The sequence below is a fragment of the Oncorhynchus mykiss genome, chromosome 10 (assembly GCF_057628025.1).
Source record: "Oncorhynchus mykiss isolate SJ-2025 chromosome 10, ASM5762802v1, whole genome shotgun sequence".
Taxonomy (NCBI): Eukaryota; Metazoa; Chordata; class Actinopteri; order Salmoniformes; family Salmonidae; genus Oncorhynchus; species Oncorhynchus mykiss.
Window position 1 is genome coordinate 24117831 of NC_143031.1, and position 19384 is coordinate 24137214.

A 19384-nucleotide genomic window follows, 5' to 3' on the forward strand; every position below is an offset into this window, starting at 1 on the left:
TCTTATGGCCAATCTTCCAATGATATGCCTACAAATACGTCACAATGCTGCTAAGACCTTGGGCGAACGACAGAAAGTGTAGGCTCATTCGTTGCGCAATCACAGCCATATAAGGAGAGAATGGAAAACAGAGCTTCAGAAATTCTGCTAATTCCTGGGTGATGCATCATCTTGGTTTCGCCTGTAGAATGAGTTCTGGGGCACTTACAGACAAAATCTTTGCAGATTCTGAAACTTCAGAGTGTTTTCTTTCCAAAACGGTCAAGAATATGCATAGTCGAGCATCTTTTCGTGACAAAATATCGCGCTTAAAACGGGAACGTTTTTTATCCAAAAATGAAATAGCGCCCCTAGAGCTCTAACTGGTTAAAGAACCGCTCCCTTGGTGCCCCACATCCTAATGAGTTAATTGTTACATGATTAATTGAATTGGGTAACAATTAAACATAGTTGATTAGATAAATAACAGTCTTCAGATTAATGTTAAAGTCAAGTCACAAATATTTTCTAATCTGGGAGGTAAACTTGATAAAGTATTCAATAATTTCGCTGTGTATTTCAAATGGAATCAAGGCATTAAATAAAGGTTAAATATAAAAAATACATTTGAATGTACCGGTGGCCATCAAAATAGAGCTCCTTTGGAGCTCAGACGCACCTGGCTGGCTACTTTTTCTATTTGGCTGGCTGCTCTATACACTGGTATTCCGTCTGGCCCCGCAGCCTTGCGAATGTTAATCAGTTTAAAGGACTTACACACATCGGGCTTAGTCATCCGGAACAGCTAATGCTCTCATGGATGTTTCAGTGTTGCGAGCATAGAAGGCATTTAGGTCGTCTGGTAGGTTTGTGTCGCATGGCATCTCGTAGCCGGGTTTCTCTTTGTAATCCGTGATAGTTTGCAAGCCCTGCCACATCTGTCGAGCATCAGAGCCTGCATAGTAGGATTCTCAGTCCTGTGTTGACGCTTTGCCTGTTTGATGGCTCGTCAGAGGTTGTAGCGGGATTTCTTCTAAGCGTCCAAATTGGTGTCCCACTCCTTGAAAGCGGAAGCTCTATCCTTTAGCTTAATGCGGATGTAGCCTGTAATCCATTACTTCTGTTTGGGGTATATACATACATTCACTGTGGGGACAACGTCGTTGATGCACTTATTGAAGCCGGTGAGTGATGTAAATGTAAATCTTGTAGCTTAGTATCCGCTTCATCCTACCACTTCCATATTGAGCTTGGAAGCAGGAGGATAGAGTTTTGGTCAGATTTGCCAAAGGGAGGGTGAGGGAGAGCCTTGTATGCGTTTCTGTGTGTGGAGAAAAGGTGATCTAGAGTTTTGTCACCCCTAGTTGCACAGGTGACATTCTGGTAAAAATGAGGTAAAACAGATTTCAGTTTCCCTGCATTAAAATCACCATGCGTGAGAAACACTACCTCTGAATGTGCATTTTCTTGTTTGCTCATGGACTTATACAGCTCATTGAGTAGGGTCTTAGTGCCAGCATCGGTTTGTGGTGGTAAATAGATAACTCTCTTGACAAATAGTATGACATGCAGCATATAAGGTATTCTAATTTGGGCAAGCAAAAACTCAAGACTTCCTTAACATTTGAGGTCGTACACCAGCTGTTGTTAAAGAGACACACCCCTCCGCCCTTCATCTTACTCGAGTCTGCCGTCCGGTCTTGACAATGTGCCCACAGCAAGATCAGGGTCGTATTCACTAGGAACCAAACAGAAGCGAACGGACCAAAATGGGGAGGGACTATCTGAACTTGTCCAATAAGAAATGCTTGTTTTCGGCTGCAAAACGTTTTGCTAAAGTGTGTGCTAGCACATACCTCTGCAGTTCAGACATCATTTGCCACTAACTTCATGAATATGGTGCATAAATCATCACACACCCTTTCAAAACGTTTTAACCCTTCTAGTCAAAAAGAAGTGATATTAGATATCTGCAACCTGTTAAACGTTACGATCTTGTAGCTAGAATGTAGCTACTAATGTTAACTGTTCAACCCACTAACTTCATGACAGCTTGCTAATGGTGCAGGGTGCATTGTCTAGTATGCACCTGTAATAAGAAGTTATGCACACTGTATATGTAATCACTATGTTGATAGGTTAATTTCAGTCAATAATTTGGAATAAATAGGTCCAAGTAGCCTATCCAGCCAGTGCATTTGTGGCACTTCATGTATGTCAGTTGCGGACATAAAAAAGCATTGGGGTTAAAATGTACAGGGCTCGTATTTACAAAGCGTAGGAGTGCTGATCTAGGATATGTTCCCACCTGTTCGTATAATCATATTCATTATGATCTAAAATGGACTCCTACTTTCAGAAGCTTTGTGAATAGGAGCACTGGGCTGTGTTTAATTGTCAGGGGCTGTGAAGGATGGTGTTCTAGCTTGAAAGAAGGGGGGTTAGAGAAAGGTTAAAGGATTATTTAAACAGAATTTTCTGTCATTTGTCCACATCTACGCCCTTCTGCCATTTGACCCAAAACACCAAGAGCTACCATATGCGTCTCATACTTTCTCATTCCCCCTCCCTCTTTCCCTTTCTCTCTGTATTCCAGTTGTCCCTCGTGGATGAACAGAGTGAAGTGACACGGAATGGCTTTGAGTCCAAGGAGCTGCAGTATTTGGTCCAGATCTACTGCCAGGTATGACCGAGTAATTATCTGGGTGCTGTGCTATGCTGCGGTGTCCTCAATCAGTGCTTTCTCATATAGAGTACCAGTCAAAAGTTTGGACACACCTACTCATTTTTATTTGTTTTTATTTGTACTATTTTCTACATTGTAGAATAATACTGAAGACATCAAAACTATGAAATAACATATATGGAATCATGTAGTAACCAAAAAAGTGTTAAACAAATGAACATATATTTTACACTGTTCAGAGGACACTGTGTGAATCAGGCCTTCCTGGTCGAATTGCTGCAAAGAAACCACGACTTAAGGACACCAATAATAATAAGAAGATATTTGCTTGTGCCATGAAACACGAGCAATGGACATTAGACCGGTGGAAGTCTGTCCTTTGGTCTGATGAGTCCAAATTTGAGATTTTTGGTTCCAACAGTCGTGTCTTTCTGAGATGCAGAGTAGGTGAACAGATGATCTCCCCATGTGTGGTTCCCACTGAAGCATGGAGGAGCAGGTGTGGGGGTGCTTTGCTGGTGACACTGTCAGGGATTTATTTAGAATTCAAGGCACGCTTAACCAGCATGGCTACCATCATTTGTTTTTCAACAAGACAATGACCCAACACACCTCCAGGCTGTGTAAGGGCTATTTGACCAAGAAGGAGACTGGTGGAGTGCTGCATCAGATGCCCTGGGCTCCACATTCACCAGACCTCAATCCAATTGAGATGGTTTGGGATGAGTTGGACTGCTGAGTGAAGGAATTGCAGCAAACAAGTGCTCAACATATGTGGGAACTCCTTCAAGACTGTTGGAAAAGCATTCCAGGTGAAGCTGGTTGAGAAGAATGCCAGAGTGTGCAAAGCTGTCATTAAGGCAAGGGTTGCTACTTTTGATTTAACACTTTTTTGTTTACTACATGATTTCATATGTGTTATTTCATAGTTTTGATGTCTTGACTATTATTCTACAATGTAGAAAATAGTACAAATAAAGAAAAACCGTTGAATGTCTAGGTGTGTCCAAACTTTTGGTACACACACACATACTCTATCTGACATTTGCATACACACGCACCCTCACTTGCATGCACACTCTCACAAATACACAGTCACATGGAAAGCCTCTGTCTTTGGAATCTTGTCACACACCAAATGAATGTCCAATGTGTTAGCTAGTAGGTGATTGGCTCATTTTCAGTCATTTCTGAAAACCCATTTGGTCATGATTAAAATTGTGGGAACAGTGAAGCTGAAACAACCAAACAACTAAATAGAAGGGTCTCGTGGGAAAGGAGAGTGACACTGAAATCACACCAATTGGCCTCATCCATGATGCTCATGAGGTGTTGAGTAGCAACAAAACACACAACTTGGAGAAGATATCTGGCATACCATCCATGCCTCCAAATCTTTTCCTCAACTTGGCAGTTACGCTACCCTCTCATCAGAGACCTAGCGAGGCAAGTCATGTGTGCCCGGTGCTGACCGAGGGCAGGTACCAAATGGAAACCTATTCCCTATATAGTGCACTGCTTTTCACCTGGGCCCATAGGGCTCTGGTCAAAAGTAGTGCACTATATAGGGAATAGGGTGCCATTTGGGACATTACCTGAGGCTTACATCACAACTGTATTTGCCTGTCACTTTTTGATTCAGCACCCTCTTCTTCAGATAAAAAAAGCCTTGCTTTGTCATGTGCCAGCCGGCCTCTGATGTATTTACCCCAAAGATGTATCATCAGTTAAATTAACGTATGGAGTTATCGACTTCTCGTGTTGTACTCCAGAAATAGCTTCGGCAAATTGATCACTTCATCAATGGATTCCAAAATTAGCTATCCAGGGCAGGCCAGCACAGTTCAAGCGGGTGAGCTAGATATGGTGGATGATTTAGGAGCTGTTCCATTCTGTCGAGCATGATGCCTGTTGGATTTACTCGCAATACCAATAAAACATGCAAAGTTATTACCCCGCTGCAGTTTACATGCTCTTAGGTTGGAGTCATTAAATCTCATTTTTCAACCACTCCACAGATTACTTGTTAACAAACTATAGTTTTGGCCAGTTGGTTAGGACATCTACTTTTCCAAAAATGGTTTACTGACAGATTATTTCACTGTATCACAATTCCAGTGGGTCAGAAGTTTACATACACTAAGTTGACTGTGCCTTTAAACAACTCTGAAAATTGGCTTGAGAAGCTTCTGATAGGCTAACTGACATCATTTGAGTCAATTGGAGGTGTACCTGTGGATGTATTTCAAGGCCTACCTTCAAACTCAGTGCCTCTTTGCTTGACATCATGGGAAAATCAAAAGAAATCAGCCAAGACCTCAGAAAAACAATTGCAGACCTCCACAAGTCTGGTTGATCCTTGGGAGCAATTTCCAGATGCCTGAGACGTGTTCTGTCTCCTAGAGATTAGTGTACTTTGGTGCAAAAAGTGCAAATCAATCCCAGAACAACAGCAAAGGACCTTGTGAAGATGCTGGAGGATACAGGTACAAAAGTATCTAAAGTGGGGCAAAAAAGTATTTAGTCAGCCACCAATTGTGCAAGATCTCCCACTTAAAAAGATGAGAGAGGCCTGTAACTGTCATCATAGGTACACTTCAACTATGACAGACAAAATGAGAAAAAATCATTGTCATGCTGAAAGACCCAGCCACGTTTCATATTCAATGCCCTTGCTGATGGAAGGAGGTTTTCACTCAAAATCTCACGATAAATGGCCCCATTCATTCTTTCCTTTACACGGATCAGTCGTCCTGGTCCCTTTGCAGAAAAACAGCCCCAAAGCATGATGTTTCCACCCCCATGCTTCACAGTAGGTACAGTGTTCTTTGGATGCAACTCAGCATTCTTTGTCCTCCAAACACGACGAGTTGAGTTTTTACCAAAAAGTTATATTTTGGTTTCATCTGACCATATGACATTCTCCCAATCTTCTTCTGGATCATCCAAATGCTCTCTAGCAAACTTCAAACGGGCCTGGACATGTACTGGCTTAAGCAGGGGGACACGTCTGGCACTGCAGGATTTGAGTCCCTGGTGGTGTAATGTGTTACTGATGGTAGGCTTTGTTACTTTGGTCCCAGCTCTCTGCAGGTCATTCACTAGGTCCCCCCGTGTGGTTCTGGGATTTTTGCTCACCGTTCTTGTGATCATTTTGACCCCACGGGGTGAGATCTTGCGTGGAGCCTAAGATCGAGGGAGATTATCAGTGGTCTTGTATGTCTTCCATTTCCTGATAATTGCTCCCACAGTTGATTTCTTCAAACCAAGCTGTTTACCTATTGCAGATTCAGTCTTCCCAGCCTGGTGCAGGTCTACAATTTTGTTTCATGTGTCCTTTGACAGCTCTTTGGTCTTGGCCATAGTGGAGTTTGGAGTGTGACTGTTTGAGGTTGTGGACAGGTGTCTTTTATACTGATAACATGTTCAAACATGTAATACAGGTAACGAGTGGAGGACAGAGGAGCCTCTTAAAGAAGAAGTTACAGGTCTGTGAGAGCCAGAAATCTTGCTTGTTTGTAGGTGACCAAATTTTTATTTTCCACCATAATTTGCAAATAAATTCATTAAAAATCCTACAATGTAATTTTCTGGGGGGGGGGGTTCTCATTTTGTCTGTCATAGATGAAGTGTCCCTATGATGAAAATTACAGGCCTCTCATCTTTTTAAGTGGGAGAATGTGCACAATTGGTGGCTGACTAAATACTTTTTTGCCCCACTGTATATCCACAGTAAAACTAGTCCTAAATCGACATAACCTGACAGGCCGCTCAGCAAGGAAGAAGCCACTGGTTTGCAAATGCACATGGGGACAAAGATCGTACTTTTTTGAGAAATGTCCTCTGGTCTGATGAAACAAAAATAGAACTGTTTGGCCATAATGACCATCGTTATGTTTGGAGGGAAAAGGGGAGGCTTGCAAGCCGAAGAACACCATCCCAACCGTGAAGCACGGGGTGACAGCATCATGTTGTGGGGGTGCTTTGCTGCAGGAGGGTCTGGTGCACTTCACAAAATAGATGGCATCATGAGGGAGGAAAATTATGTGGATATATTGAAGCAACATCTCAAGACATCAGTCAGGAAGTTAAAGCTTGGTCGCAAATGGGTCTTCCAAATGGCCAATGGCCCCAAGCATACTTCCAAAGTTGTGGCTTAAGGACAACTAATTTGAGGTATTGTAGTGGCCATCACAAAGCCCTGACCTCAATCCAACAGATAATTTGTGGGCAGAATTTAAAAAGTGTGTGCGAGCAAGGAGGCCTACAAACCTGACTCAGTTACACCAGCTCTGTCGGGAGGAATGGGCCAAAATTCACCCAATTTATTGTGGGAAACTGGTGGAAGGCTACCCGAAATGTTTGACCCAAGTTAAACAATTTAAAGGCAATGCTTCCAAATACTAATTGAGTGTATGTAAACTTCTGACCCACTGGGAATGTGATGAAAGAAATAAAATATTAAATAAATAATTCTCTCTATTATTCTTACATTTCACATTCTTAAAATAAAGTGGTGATCCTAACTGACCTAAGACAGGGAATTTATACTAGGATTAAATGTCAGCAATTGTGAAAAACTGAGTTTAAATGTATTTGGCTAGGGTGTATGTAAACTTCCGACTTCAACTGTATGTCTGGTTTGAATAATGGCAGTACATCCAATCTGATATAATTAAAGCTGAGTTGTTTTTCACTGGATGTTCTGTACTAGATTCCGGGTTCATCGTCCAATGAAGGAGATCCCCTTTTCAGATTAAAATGCCCCCCTGTTGAGACTAGAAGGATATAATGTCCAACTCTCTTAATTCCACCAGATTTGACCCGCCTCTCTTAATAATCCCAGCCATTTGGATTCATCCCCTTCTCCAATCCCTCCCGCCATCTATCCACCATCCATCCTTTAATCAGTTTTTTGGCACTGCCTTACGTTGGCAGACTGGTGCTCTGCTTGGGGCAACCACAACCATACCACATTCGAAACCATACAGATGTTTGGTCCCTGTCCCACAGTGGAGTATTGTGTGGGGAGTCACTGTAGCAGGATTATAGCTAGGAAGGTAATATCCCCTGTCTGACCCCCCTCGTGAAATCATAGACTCTCCCTCTTGCAACTCCGTCCCAGCAGTGGATTGTGAATTAGGGCGTGAGGGGCACCCAGAGGGTATCTGTTACCAAGCTAGTAAAGCAGCCAGGGGCTCATGCCTCATGCATATCCCCTGTGTTTTGAAACGTCCTCTCTCTCTCTTTTCTTTCCCACTTTCCCACTCTTGCTATTTTTGCTCCGCAGAGCCGAAGCTGGATTGTGAAGCGCAGCTATGAGGATTTCCGTGTCCTGGACAAGCACCTGCACCTTTGCATCTATGACCGCCGCTTCTCGCAGCTGCCTGAGCTGCCTCGATTCGACAGTCTGAGGGATCGTGCCGAGGTAAGATACCCGGTCTTTCTCAGTACAGCCAATGTGCCCCACCCCACCCAACACCCCTATATCCCCATTCAAATGGTCTCTCCCAGTCTCCCACTTTGAATACCGCCTCAGAGCTCACGACTTTAAGGACTATGTTATCTTTCGCCTTCAAGATTATGGTGTTCAGACAGAAGCAAGAGGCAAAGGACGGGTGACTTGAGAACAGTTTTGCGTCCATGTCCGTCCTAGAGTGAAATACCTGCACAATGTCAATGCTGTATTTGCTTGTTTTACAAACTCGTGTTCGTTGCAGGCTGATTCATGGGCTAAATTTGTTAGTGTCCATTTGTGCCTAGGTTTTCTTTTCTTTTTTTTTTCGTTCTGTCTAATGGCCTGGTGTTTAGTGGAAGCAGCTGTATAGTCTGTTTTATGTTTTTAGAAAACCTCTCCATCCTGCTGGGCTGCGATAGGAACTCTCACTCGCTCTCTCTGTTTACAGTTGTTTTCCCAGAGAAAGCCCTTGAACTGTGGCACATTTTCACAGCTAAATTGATGGGCTTTGAAGTATGGAGTGGCTGTTAATGCTTACCCATATGATCATCCAGTCCTTCAGTAAATGGAAAAAGGCCCTGGTACTCATGCTCTCTGCCCCTAAAAAGAGACTCCCACAAAGGTAGGCTGACTAGGCTTCACAGTCACCACTTTGCTGCTGCTGTTGCGTCCCAAATGACACCCTATTCCCTACATAGTACACTACTTTTGAACAGATCTGGGCCCTGCTCAAAATTAGTGCACAACATGTTTATAGGGCATAGGGTGCCATTTGAGACACAACCTCTCTCTCCAGCTGTCCAAAGTGTAATGTGAAACACTGGGCTGCGCGTTGACTAATCTCAGGAGGTCAGATTACTACACCCACAGTGAAAGCACAGGTCCTTCTGTAGTGGGATGTTCAGTGCTAAAAACTACTGGTAAAACAGGTTATTAAGGTTTTCACTAAAAAAGGCTGTGGAAATACCTCAGTCGTGATTGGAGGAACGAGATGTCGGACCTTTCAGTTTAATCCGTGTCCGTGGCTGCTGGGACAAGTAATGGCATACAGTAATTTCAGACAGCAGTCATTATTTGATTGTAGCCTTCAGGCATTTAATACACATAGGTCCTTATAGGATTAATTGGGGTAGGGGAAAATTGGCTTGAATTAAAATGTCACTAACCGTATTGTCGAGAGGCTCTTTGAAGCGCATATTTTGGTACCTAGCTACTGCAGGTATTTGGATAGTGTTAGCCTAGCTAGTATGCTAACCAACATATTGCTTGTGCATTCCAATACTTGATTGTCACTGTTTTGTAGGCCAGTACTTGGGAGCTAGATTGCCTGTTCGAAATGAGCTGACATTACCTTATACAATATCTTCCATGACTCGTTAAGTCTAAACGAACTTAAAAAAATCTGTACAAAGTTGGTAAGAATATTCAGCGAAATCAGGAAACTCACTGCTAATAAACCAATCAGTCTCACTATTGATTCAGTTAGCCAGCCATCCTCCCTTCACTTCAAGGCCTTGATGTTGTGCTTGGCTTTACTGTTGTGGTACCACATGTTCTCTAGTCTTTGTCTTTCTGGAGAGTCTTAGCCCTCTTGGTCTATGTTTTCTTGGTCATGTTGACAAGAAGGAGAGGGGCTGAAGAGAGGGCCTGGCGGAGTCCCAAATGGTACCCTATTTCCAACATGGTGCACTACTTCTGACCAGAGCCCTATGAGCCCTGGTCAAAAGTAGTGCCTTATATAGGGACTAGGGTGCCATTTGGGGCACATACCCTGTCTGGCACTCAGAGGAGAGGGCTCACTTTTGGATTAGTGCGCTGAATAGGACAAGTCTTGTGGGAAGCGCCAGGGTATTCATCACCAACAGTAACCAACAAATGGAGCCCCAACAAGGAAAGCATCCAGGTCATCAAAGAAAAGCTTTCCTTTCCTTATCCTTTATAGCCTTTTAAGCCCAAAGCAGACCTGGCCATGCAAGGTCGTCCTCTGCTGCTCTGTACAGAAAGCCTTCTATACCAGATGCTTACTTACCTTCCAAATCAAGTGCTTAGTATTGTAGCACTGTTGCTACTGTTTTCATAACTTGAATGTCAGGGCTTTATTTTCAGCAGATTTGGTTATTTTTCTTTTTTCAGTCAACGGCCTGCTTTGTCATTGAGTCTAAATATGGCGTCAGTTTCAACGTACTCTCCCTCCCTGTGACATTTAACGAATGAGGGTTGACTAGAGACTAATTTGATTTAACCAGAGATCCTTGTCAGCTTCGTCTTTATTGAACTCCCTCAAGGTGACATATGTCCTTCATTTAAATATTTGGACAGATCTGATAGCTCATTAGCCATTGTTTTGTCTGGTTGTGCCACAGTGAAGTCTCTAATGATTTTTTTTTTTTTAAACCTCTGACATGCTTTGTCATTTTACACGTCTTGCTATCTTTCACATATAGAATTGCCTTTTTTTCACCGTTTCCTCGTGGCCAGATTTGTCCTGGCTGTGGGTAAAGTTTGGGGCTGATCTGGTTATAAATGTTTACACATCTTGTGGAAAGAAAACAAACGCTCCGAGGCTATGGTCCTTTTAAAACCAGGGCTAAGCTGTCTGTGTCATGTACATGTGTCGTCAGCTTGCGCCCCATTAGGCCCCTTCCTCTGGGCTGTAACACTCGGCCTCTGTGTATGTGTGTTGGTGGACCCTGTTCTGATTGGGTACGCACAGTGCCAGCTCATGTACTGGAATCAATGTGGCAGGCAGCGGGCTGGACCCTCCCGGAGAGGGTCAGGAAAGGGTTTGGCTCCACGTCTGGCCTGGCCCCATGCCCACCACCTCAATGGTCTGCTCTGCTCTTTTTGTCTCTGACTCACTCTACACTTCTCTGCTCTTCTCTCCTCTTCTCTCCTCTAACCTCTTCTCTTCTTCTCCAACCTCTCTTCTCCTCCCCTAACCTTTCCTCTTTTCTCCTATCCTTTAACGTATCCCTTCTCCTTTTCTCTCCTCGCCCCTTCTCTAATCTCACCTACTCCTCTCCTCTCTTCTCTTTGGAGCTCAGCTCTCTAACCTCTCCTCTCCTTCTGCTCTAACCTTTCTCCTCTCCCCTACTCTAACCTCTCCCTCTTCCCCGCTCCTCTCCCCTCCTCTAACCTCTCCATCTTCCCCTCTCCTCTCCCCTTCTCTAACCTCTCCCTCTTCCCCGCTCCTCTCCCCTCCTCTAACCTCTCCATCTTCCCCTCTCCTCTCCCCGTCTCTAACCTCTCCCCCTTCCCCTCTCCTCTCCCCTTCTCTAACCTCTCCCTCTTCCCAGCTCCTCTCCCCTTCTCTAACCTCTCCATCTTCCCCTCTCCTCTCCCCTTCTCTAACGTCTCCATCTTCCCCTCTCCTCTCCAAATGGCCTCCAGTGGAGCGTTTGATTTCCTCTGCTAGGCGCTCACCACTCAGTCTTTCTTTTTGTTCTCGCTTTCTCTCATCTATAGTGCATTACTCAAGAAGTTGCCAATGAAAAACTAGAAACAATCGTCCTTTCAATATCATTAGGATTGGCTACATTATGAGCTCAGTCAAACATGTCTTTCTGGCCTATGCTCAAGTCAGACACACACCAGGGCTCCAGACTGCGATAATTTAGTTGTATTTTGTGACCCTTTTACTTGGCTGTTGCAAGTCGTGTTTAATTGGTCGCTTCGGTGTGAGCTGCACATTCTACATGGTCACTTCACTCCAAATGTCAGATTTTTTGATCATGGCTCTAGTGTGGCCATTTTGATCGCATGTGCTCCTAAATATTTAGCTGTGCAAAATGTTTTTTTTGCCCAGATAATAATTGTTGTAAAGGTTATGCTTTGCTGTATCGCTATTTCTGAGTATCCTAGAGAAAAAAGTGAGCGCTGATCCGTGACTGTGGTGGTTACACCATTACTACAGAGAGAACTGGTTATCTCTAGCCCAAACTGTTCAAAAGTAGTGCTACATTTTTTCCCTTCTATTGTGCATTGGCTCTGCAGCTGGTTGCATCTTCATTGGCGGGCTGTATTTTACGTTCATTAACCATGTCATGAGCCGTTCTTAAACTACTTGTGGGCCATTAACACCTTGTTAAGTCATGTTACCTCATTAGCTAGCAAGTTAACAACCTTGTAACTTTACCAGTATATCCTTTCTAGCGCAGGCGTTTCGCTAGCGGAACCCCTCAACAACATTCCGCTGAAAAGGCAGCGAGTGAAATTCAAAAATATTTTTTTGAAATATGTAACTTTCACACATTAACAAGTCCAATACAGCAAATAAAATATCAACTTCTTGTTATTAATCTACCCATCGTGTCCAAATTAAAAAAACAACAACATATGATTATGTTAGATCACCGCCAAGTCAAAAAAACACAGCCATTTTTCCAGCCTGAAATATAGATAAAATGAATCACGAAACCTTTAATGATCTTCATCAGATGACACACATAGGACATCATGCTACACAATACATGTATGTTTTGTTCGATAATGTGCATATTTATATCCAAAAATATGTTTACATTGGCGCGTTACGTGCAGTAATGACTTGATTCCAAAACATCCGGCAATTTTGCAGAAATATTCATAATAAGCATTGATAAAGATACAAGTGTTATTCACAAAATGAAAGATAGACTTCTCCTTAATGCAACCGCTGTGTCAGATTTTTTTTTTAACTTTACGGATAAAGCATAATCTGAGAACGGCGCTCAGAGCCTTATCCAGCCAGAGAAATATCCGCCATTTTGGAGTCAACAGAAGTTAGAAATAACACTATAAATATAAATTTACCTTTGATGATCTTCATTAGAAGGAACTCCCAGGAATCCCAGTTCGACAATAAATTACTGATTTGTTCCATAAAGTCCATCATTTATATCCAAATAGCCACTTGTTAGCGTGTCCAGCCCAGTAATCCATCTTCATGAGGCGTGAGCACTTCGTCCAGACAAAAACTCTAAAAGTTCCATTACAGGTCGTAGAAACAAGTCAAACGATGTATGGAATCAATCTTTAGGATGTTTTTAACACAAAACATCAATAATGTTCCAACCAGAGAATTCCTATGTCTGAAGAAAAGCACTGGAACGAGAGCTAACTCTGTTGGGAGCGTGCGTCACGAGCCTGAGACACTCTGCCAGACCACTGACTCAAACAGGTCTCATGAGCCCCTCCTTTATAGTAGAATCCTCATTCAAGTTTCTAAAGACGGTTGACATCTAGTGGAAGCCGTAGGAAGTGCAACTTGACTCCATAGACACTGTGTATTCGGTAGGCCAAGCTTTGAAAAACTAAAAACCTCAGATGTCCCACTTCCGGGTTGGATTTTTCTCAGGTTTTTGCCTGCCATATGAGTTCTGTTATACTCACAGACATCATTCAAACAGTTTTAGAAACTCCAGAGTGTTTTCTATCCAATACTAATAATAATATGCATATATTAGCATCTGGGGCAGTGTAGGAGGCAGTTCACTCTGGGCACGCTATTCATCCAAAAGTGAAAATGCTCCCAAACATTTGGGGGCACAGAAAGAATGGAAAAGGAATAGCTTATTCAGGAGATCAATGAACATAAAGTAGTTTACCAACTACTTTGCAGACAGATTTCAGTGTGTCAAATCGGAGGGCTTCAACGCCATACAACACTCCTTCCGTGGCCTCCAACTGCTCTTAAACGCTAGTAAAACCAAATGCATGCTTTTCAACCGTTCGCTGCCTGCACCCGCACGCCCGACTAGCATCACCACCCTGGATGGTTCCGACCTAGAATATGTGGACATCTATAAGTACCTAGGTGTCTGGCTAGACTGTAAACTCTCCTTCCAGACTCATATCAAACATCTCCAATCTAAAATCAAATCTAGAGTCGGCTTTCTATTCTGCAACAAAGCCTCCTTCACTCACGCCGCCAAACTTACCCTAGTAAAACTGACTATCCTACCGATCCTCGACTTCGGCGATGTCATCTACAAAATAGCTTCCAATACTCTACTCAGCATACATATTCGTCGCCAGACCCACTGGCTCCAGGTCATCTACAAGTCCATGCTAGGTAAAGCTCCGCCTTCTCAGTTCACTTGTCACGATGGCAACACCCACCCGTAGCACGTGCTCCAGCAGGTGTATCTCACTGATCATCCCTAAAGCCAACACCTCGTTTGGCCACCTTTTGTTCCAGTTCTCTGCTGCCTGTGACTGGAACGAATTGCAAAATTAGCTGAATTTGGAGACTTTTATCTCCCTCACCAACTTCAAACATCTGCTATCTGAGCAGCTAACCGATCGCTGCAGCTGTACATAGTCTATCGGTAAATAGCCCACCCAATTTACCTACCTCATCCCCATACTGTTTATATTTATTTACTTTTCTGCTCTTTTGCACACCAGTATCTCTACCTGTACATGACCATCTGATAATTTATCACTCCAGTGTTAATCTGCAAAATTGTAATTATTCGCCTCATGCCTTTTGCACACAATGTATATAGACTCTCTTTTTTTTCTTTTTTTTCTACTGTGTTATTGACTTGTTAATTGTTTACTCCATTGTTAATTGTTTACTTAATTGTAACTCTGTGTTGTCTGTTCACACTGCTATGCTTTATCTTGGCCAGGTCGCAGTTGTAAATGAGAACTTGTTCTAAACTAACCTGACCTAAATTTAACCTGGTTAAATAAAGGTGAAATAAATAAAAATAAATCACCGATTTGCATGTTGTCACTCAGAACGTCACTGACATTCTTAAAGAGGCCGTGTACAATTTTCAATGCAATGCATCTCAATAGGAAACAGTGCTTTTTACACCATGTAGAAACCTAATATTGCTTTGTAATTTCAATGACAGCTATTTGTATCAACATTTTAGCTTTTATAATAAATACATGCATTTACAGGGTTACATATTAGTTGACAGAGCACAACATTTGCTTCAAAAGTAGTAGGTTGTAATTCATGTAGGTTTTATCTCAATCAATTTAAAAAATCTTATTTTCTGGTGCTCCTACATTTTATGTGGTGCTCCTAACTTTTTTTTCATTTTTTTATTCATTCAGAGCCTTAATTATGATTCCTGTAATTAAAGTCTCTGCCCTGCCCCGTGACTGTTTCGCTGTGGCCTGCTTCTATGATGAGCGAGACTCACTCCCTCTCCCCCTGCATTCCAGGAGAAAATAAAGTATTCTGATTGTAGGCTATAACATTTCAAAATCCAATTGCGGGAAAAACACAGCTGTTGTCACTGTTGAAGAGAGGAGTTTCTAAGCTTTCTGTAGACATAAATGTTCTCTCTATAGCAACTATTTTACAACCATGATATTTGTTATGGCTTTTAAATACAGAGCGTGTGAAATGCACATCAGCCATTGCGAGAGCACAGGCTACAACTGCAACGTTTTTTTGAGACATTACATTTACTGTTAGATTAATACTTGGCTACCAGCAATGCTGTGGTAACCATGCTGGTTAAGTGTGCCTTGAATTTAAAAAAAAATCTCTTAGTGTCACCAGCAAAGCACCATCACACCTTCTCCTCCATGCTTCATGGTGGGAACCACACATGCAGAGATCATCCGTTCATCTACTCTGCACGGCGGTTGGAACCAAAAATAAAAAATTTGGACTCATCAGACCAAAGGACAGATTTCCACCTGTCTGTCCATTGCTTGTGTTTCTTGGCCCAAGCAAGTATCTTCTTCTTATTGGTGTCCTATAGTAGTGGTTTATTTGAACATGAAGGCCTGATTTACGCATTCTCCTCGAAACAGTTGATGTTTACATGTCTGTTACTATAATTTATTTGGGCTGCAATTTCTGAGGCTGGTAACTCTAATGAACTTATCCTCTGCAGCAGAGGTAACTCTGGGTCTTTCTTTCCTGTGGTGGTCCTCATGAGAGCCCGTTTCATCATAGCGCTTGATGGTTTTTGCGACTGTACTGTTTTAAAGTAATGTTGGACTGTCATTTCTCTTTGCTTATTTGAGCTGTTCTTGCCATAATATGGACTTGGTCTTTTACCAAATAGGGCTATCTTCTGTATACCAACCCTAACTTGGCACAACACAACTGATTGGCTCAAACACATTAAGAAGGAAAGAAATTCCACAAATGAACTTTTAACAAGGCACACCTGTTAATTGAAATGCATTCCAGGTGACTTCCTCATGAATCTGGTTGAGAGAATGCCAAGATTGTGCAAAGCTGTCATAAAGGCAAAGGGTGGCTACTTTGAAGAATATAAAATATATTTTCTTGTGTTTAACACTTTTGGTTACTACATGGTTCCACATGTGTTATTCCATAGTTTTGATGCCTTCACTATTATTCTGCAATGTAGAAAACAGCCCAAATAAAGAATAACTCAAATGAGTTATTGAATGAGTAGGTGTGTCCAAACTTTTGATTGGTACTGTACACTACCTTTTTAGTAGCTGTAGGTCATTCAACACTGTGTGGAACTAGTATTTTATATAAGTGTTTTACCCATTGTCTGTTCCTGGTTTCCTCTCACAGGCAGTTTCCCAGATGCTGATGGCTTACCTCTCCCGCTTCTCAGCGATCGCTGACAACAAGATCAACTGTGGGCCCGCCCTCACGTGGATGGAGGTGAGCTTCTGTCTGGGTTTATGTCTGTGTGTCTCATGCTGTCTGTCTGTCTGTCTTGTCTGTGTCTGTTTGTCTATCAATCTCCCACACACACTAGACCAGAGCTCTCCAAACCTGTTCCTGGAGAGCTACTGTCCTCTAGGTTTACACTTCAACCCTAAATTATTAATTAGCAACTGATTCTAATAATTAGCTTGTTGATAAGCTGAATCAGGTCAGTTAAAACTGGGTTTGGAGTGTGAACCTACAGGAGGGTAGCTCTCCAGGAACACGGTTGGAGAGCCATGCTCTACGCAAATACACCACACATAACACATACTGTAGTTTCCCATTTTCTTGCATGCACACATGCCTACTGCTCCTCTCTTTCCGTATTCACTCACACGTAATTAAGTGATAATGCCCGAGAAGCCGGTGTTTGGGTTAATTGGCATGAGTGTTAGGCCTGAGACGGGGTACCAACGTATTCAAATAATGATTTATATATTTTCATTAAAAACGTTATTTTGTTGGATTTATTCATACTATTTCATCCTTCCACAAGATACAGGTCCGACACAAATCTAGGGTTGCTATCCAAGCCGTCTACCCAAGTTCTGTATCTATGGACACTCCCCAGTCATTTGTTCTAAATGTTCTATTTCCATACTGGCTGGCAACATTCTTCTCCCTTGCTTACTAGCTAGCCAATTATGGCTAACTTACAGTTACGTCAAACATTTTAGTCAGAATAACAACAAAGTAGCTGCAATTTTGCATTTGTTATTTTAAAGCTGTTTTCTAGTGACATTTATTTGGATACATCCTTAACAATGAGCTAATGATGCGCTATTTCAGGACAATGTTGTTCAGAGGCGCTAGCCATTGACACAGCTAACACAATTACTTCAAACTGAAGCTGGAAAGACTGCAAACTACAGTAGCTGCACTTCGTTTCATTTGACCTGTTTTCTATTGACATTTCTTTGTATATATATATATATCCATAAAAATTATGCTGATTCTTCATGATCTTTGACTGGCTGAGAAAATCTCTCTCCGTCTGTTTTATCCTGACTCCTGACATCTACACGTTCACTACTATGAGACAGCTGGAGATCGAATTTCAATACTGAAACAATGTTGCAAATGTCAGAGACAGAAAGCAAGGTTTATACAAATCTCCGCATTTGAAAACCAATTGCTAGTCTAAAAGAAATGGGATATATTGTCTAGATTCTTTTTACAGTGGAGATCAAGTTTATAACTTGCCTGGCTGGGCTGATGAGACAGTGGATTGCGCAGTGAGATGGAACAGAGTAAATAGGCATTTAAACGTCATAGCTTTAGCTGGTGGTAACGTGTGGAATAGACACTGGCTGGAATGCAGTTTTAACCAGTCAGCGTCCAGGATTAGCCCCACCCGTTGTATAATAGAACAGTTACTCACCAACCCAGTGTAATGTCTGCAGTGACAGACAGTAAATATGACACTAACTTGATTGTGTGTGTGTGTTCCAGGTTGATAACAAGGGCAACCACTTACTGGTCCACGAGGAGTCCTCCATCAATGTACCCGCCATTGCCGCCGCCCATGTCATCAAACGCTACATCGCGCAGGCCGCCGACGAGCTCTCCTTCGAGGTGACTGCCAAGTACAGGGAGAGCTGAACCGCATTTAAACACGTGCACATACAAATGCGTGTACACACACTCACATGGACATATGTACAGATACAAATGGGAATGTCATGGATAAATGGCTGTGCTTGGATGCAGTGATAAATAATCATACGTATTTTATGAGCACGTTGTTCTTTGCTGTATGACAGGTAATCTGCATCATATTTACTATTCTACAGATGCCCCAATACATTGTTGTTCCTAGGGAGTTGTTTCTCCATTACTCTTTTCACACACTACTTTTCACACATCTGATTGAACATGCAATTCTTCTGTACAAATACTCTCTGATGCAGTTAGTGGTTCCCAAACGTTTCTTAGCAAATAATACCCACCACCTATATATGTAGGATGATGTTTCCCCTCAGATGTATTCACAGCATGACTAGTGAGTCCCTTCTTTAGCAATGACTGATCCAGCTATCCCTCTCTTCTCCTCTCTTCCCCTTTCTCTCCCCCTCCAATCTCTCTCCCTCCCCTGACAGGTTGGGGACATTGTGTCAGTGATTGACATGCCCCCCAAAGAGGACACCACATGGTGGAGGGGCAAGCACGGCTTTCAGGTTTGTGACCCAGAAGCACATACACACACAGACAAACAATTACTGTGTTGCAGTTTAGAACCTGGGGTGTTTATAAGTTGTGCACAGATGGCTTGGCATCCACTCATCTTCTGTCTACTGATCTACTGTAGACTCCACAAGGCCAGGATATTTATTGTGCTTTGGTGTCTATCAATTTCTCTTTTCAGTCACATTTGGTTTGGCCTTTTAGCTAATTCTACTATATTTATCCATATACAAAAGACCAAATCAGCTCATTGTTCATTTGGGTTAAACATTTCTCTATGGACTATCTCATCAGTTAAAGACAGACATACTCATTGTATCATACAAAATGGGCACACAGAGTGGTTGTTCTCGATCGTGATGTGATTATATTAGCCTAGCTACGTTTTCCAGTATTCCATTTAAAGTGATCAATAGTCTTTCTTTGA

At 42.4% G+C, this 19384-nt stretch overlaps 1 protein-coding gene across 2 annotated transcripts in view; it reads left to right on the forward strand.

Annotated features, from left to right (window-relative positions):
* LOC110533528 (rho GTPase-activating protein 32) overlaps positions 1-19384 on the forward strand; it is a 224981-nt gene that overhangs the window by 159572 nt on the left and 46025 nt on the right. For both annotated transcript variants that reach the window (XM_021617826.3, XM_021617827.3), the window contains 5 exons: positions 2576-2662; positions 7956-8093; positions 16633-16725; positions 18226-18348; positions 18873-18950. In XM_021617826.3, coding sequence (XP_021473501.3) covers positions 2576-2662; positions 7956-8093; positions 16633-16725; positions 18226-18348; positions 18873-18950 — 519 coding nt within the window. The remainder of the gene's footprint in view (positions 1-2575; positions 2663-7955; positions 8094-16632; positions 16726-18225; positions 18349-18872; positions 18951-19384) is intronic.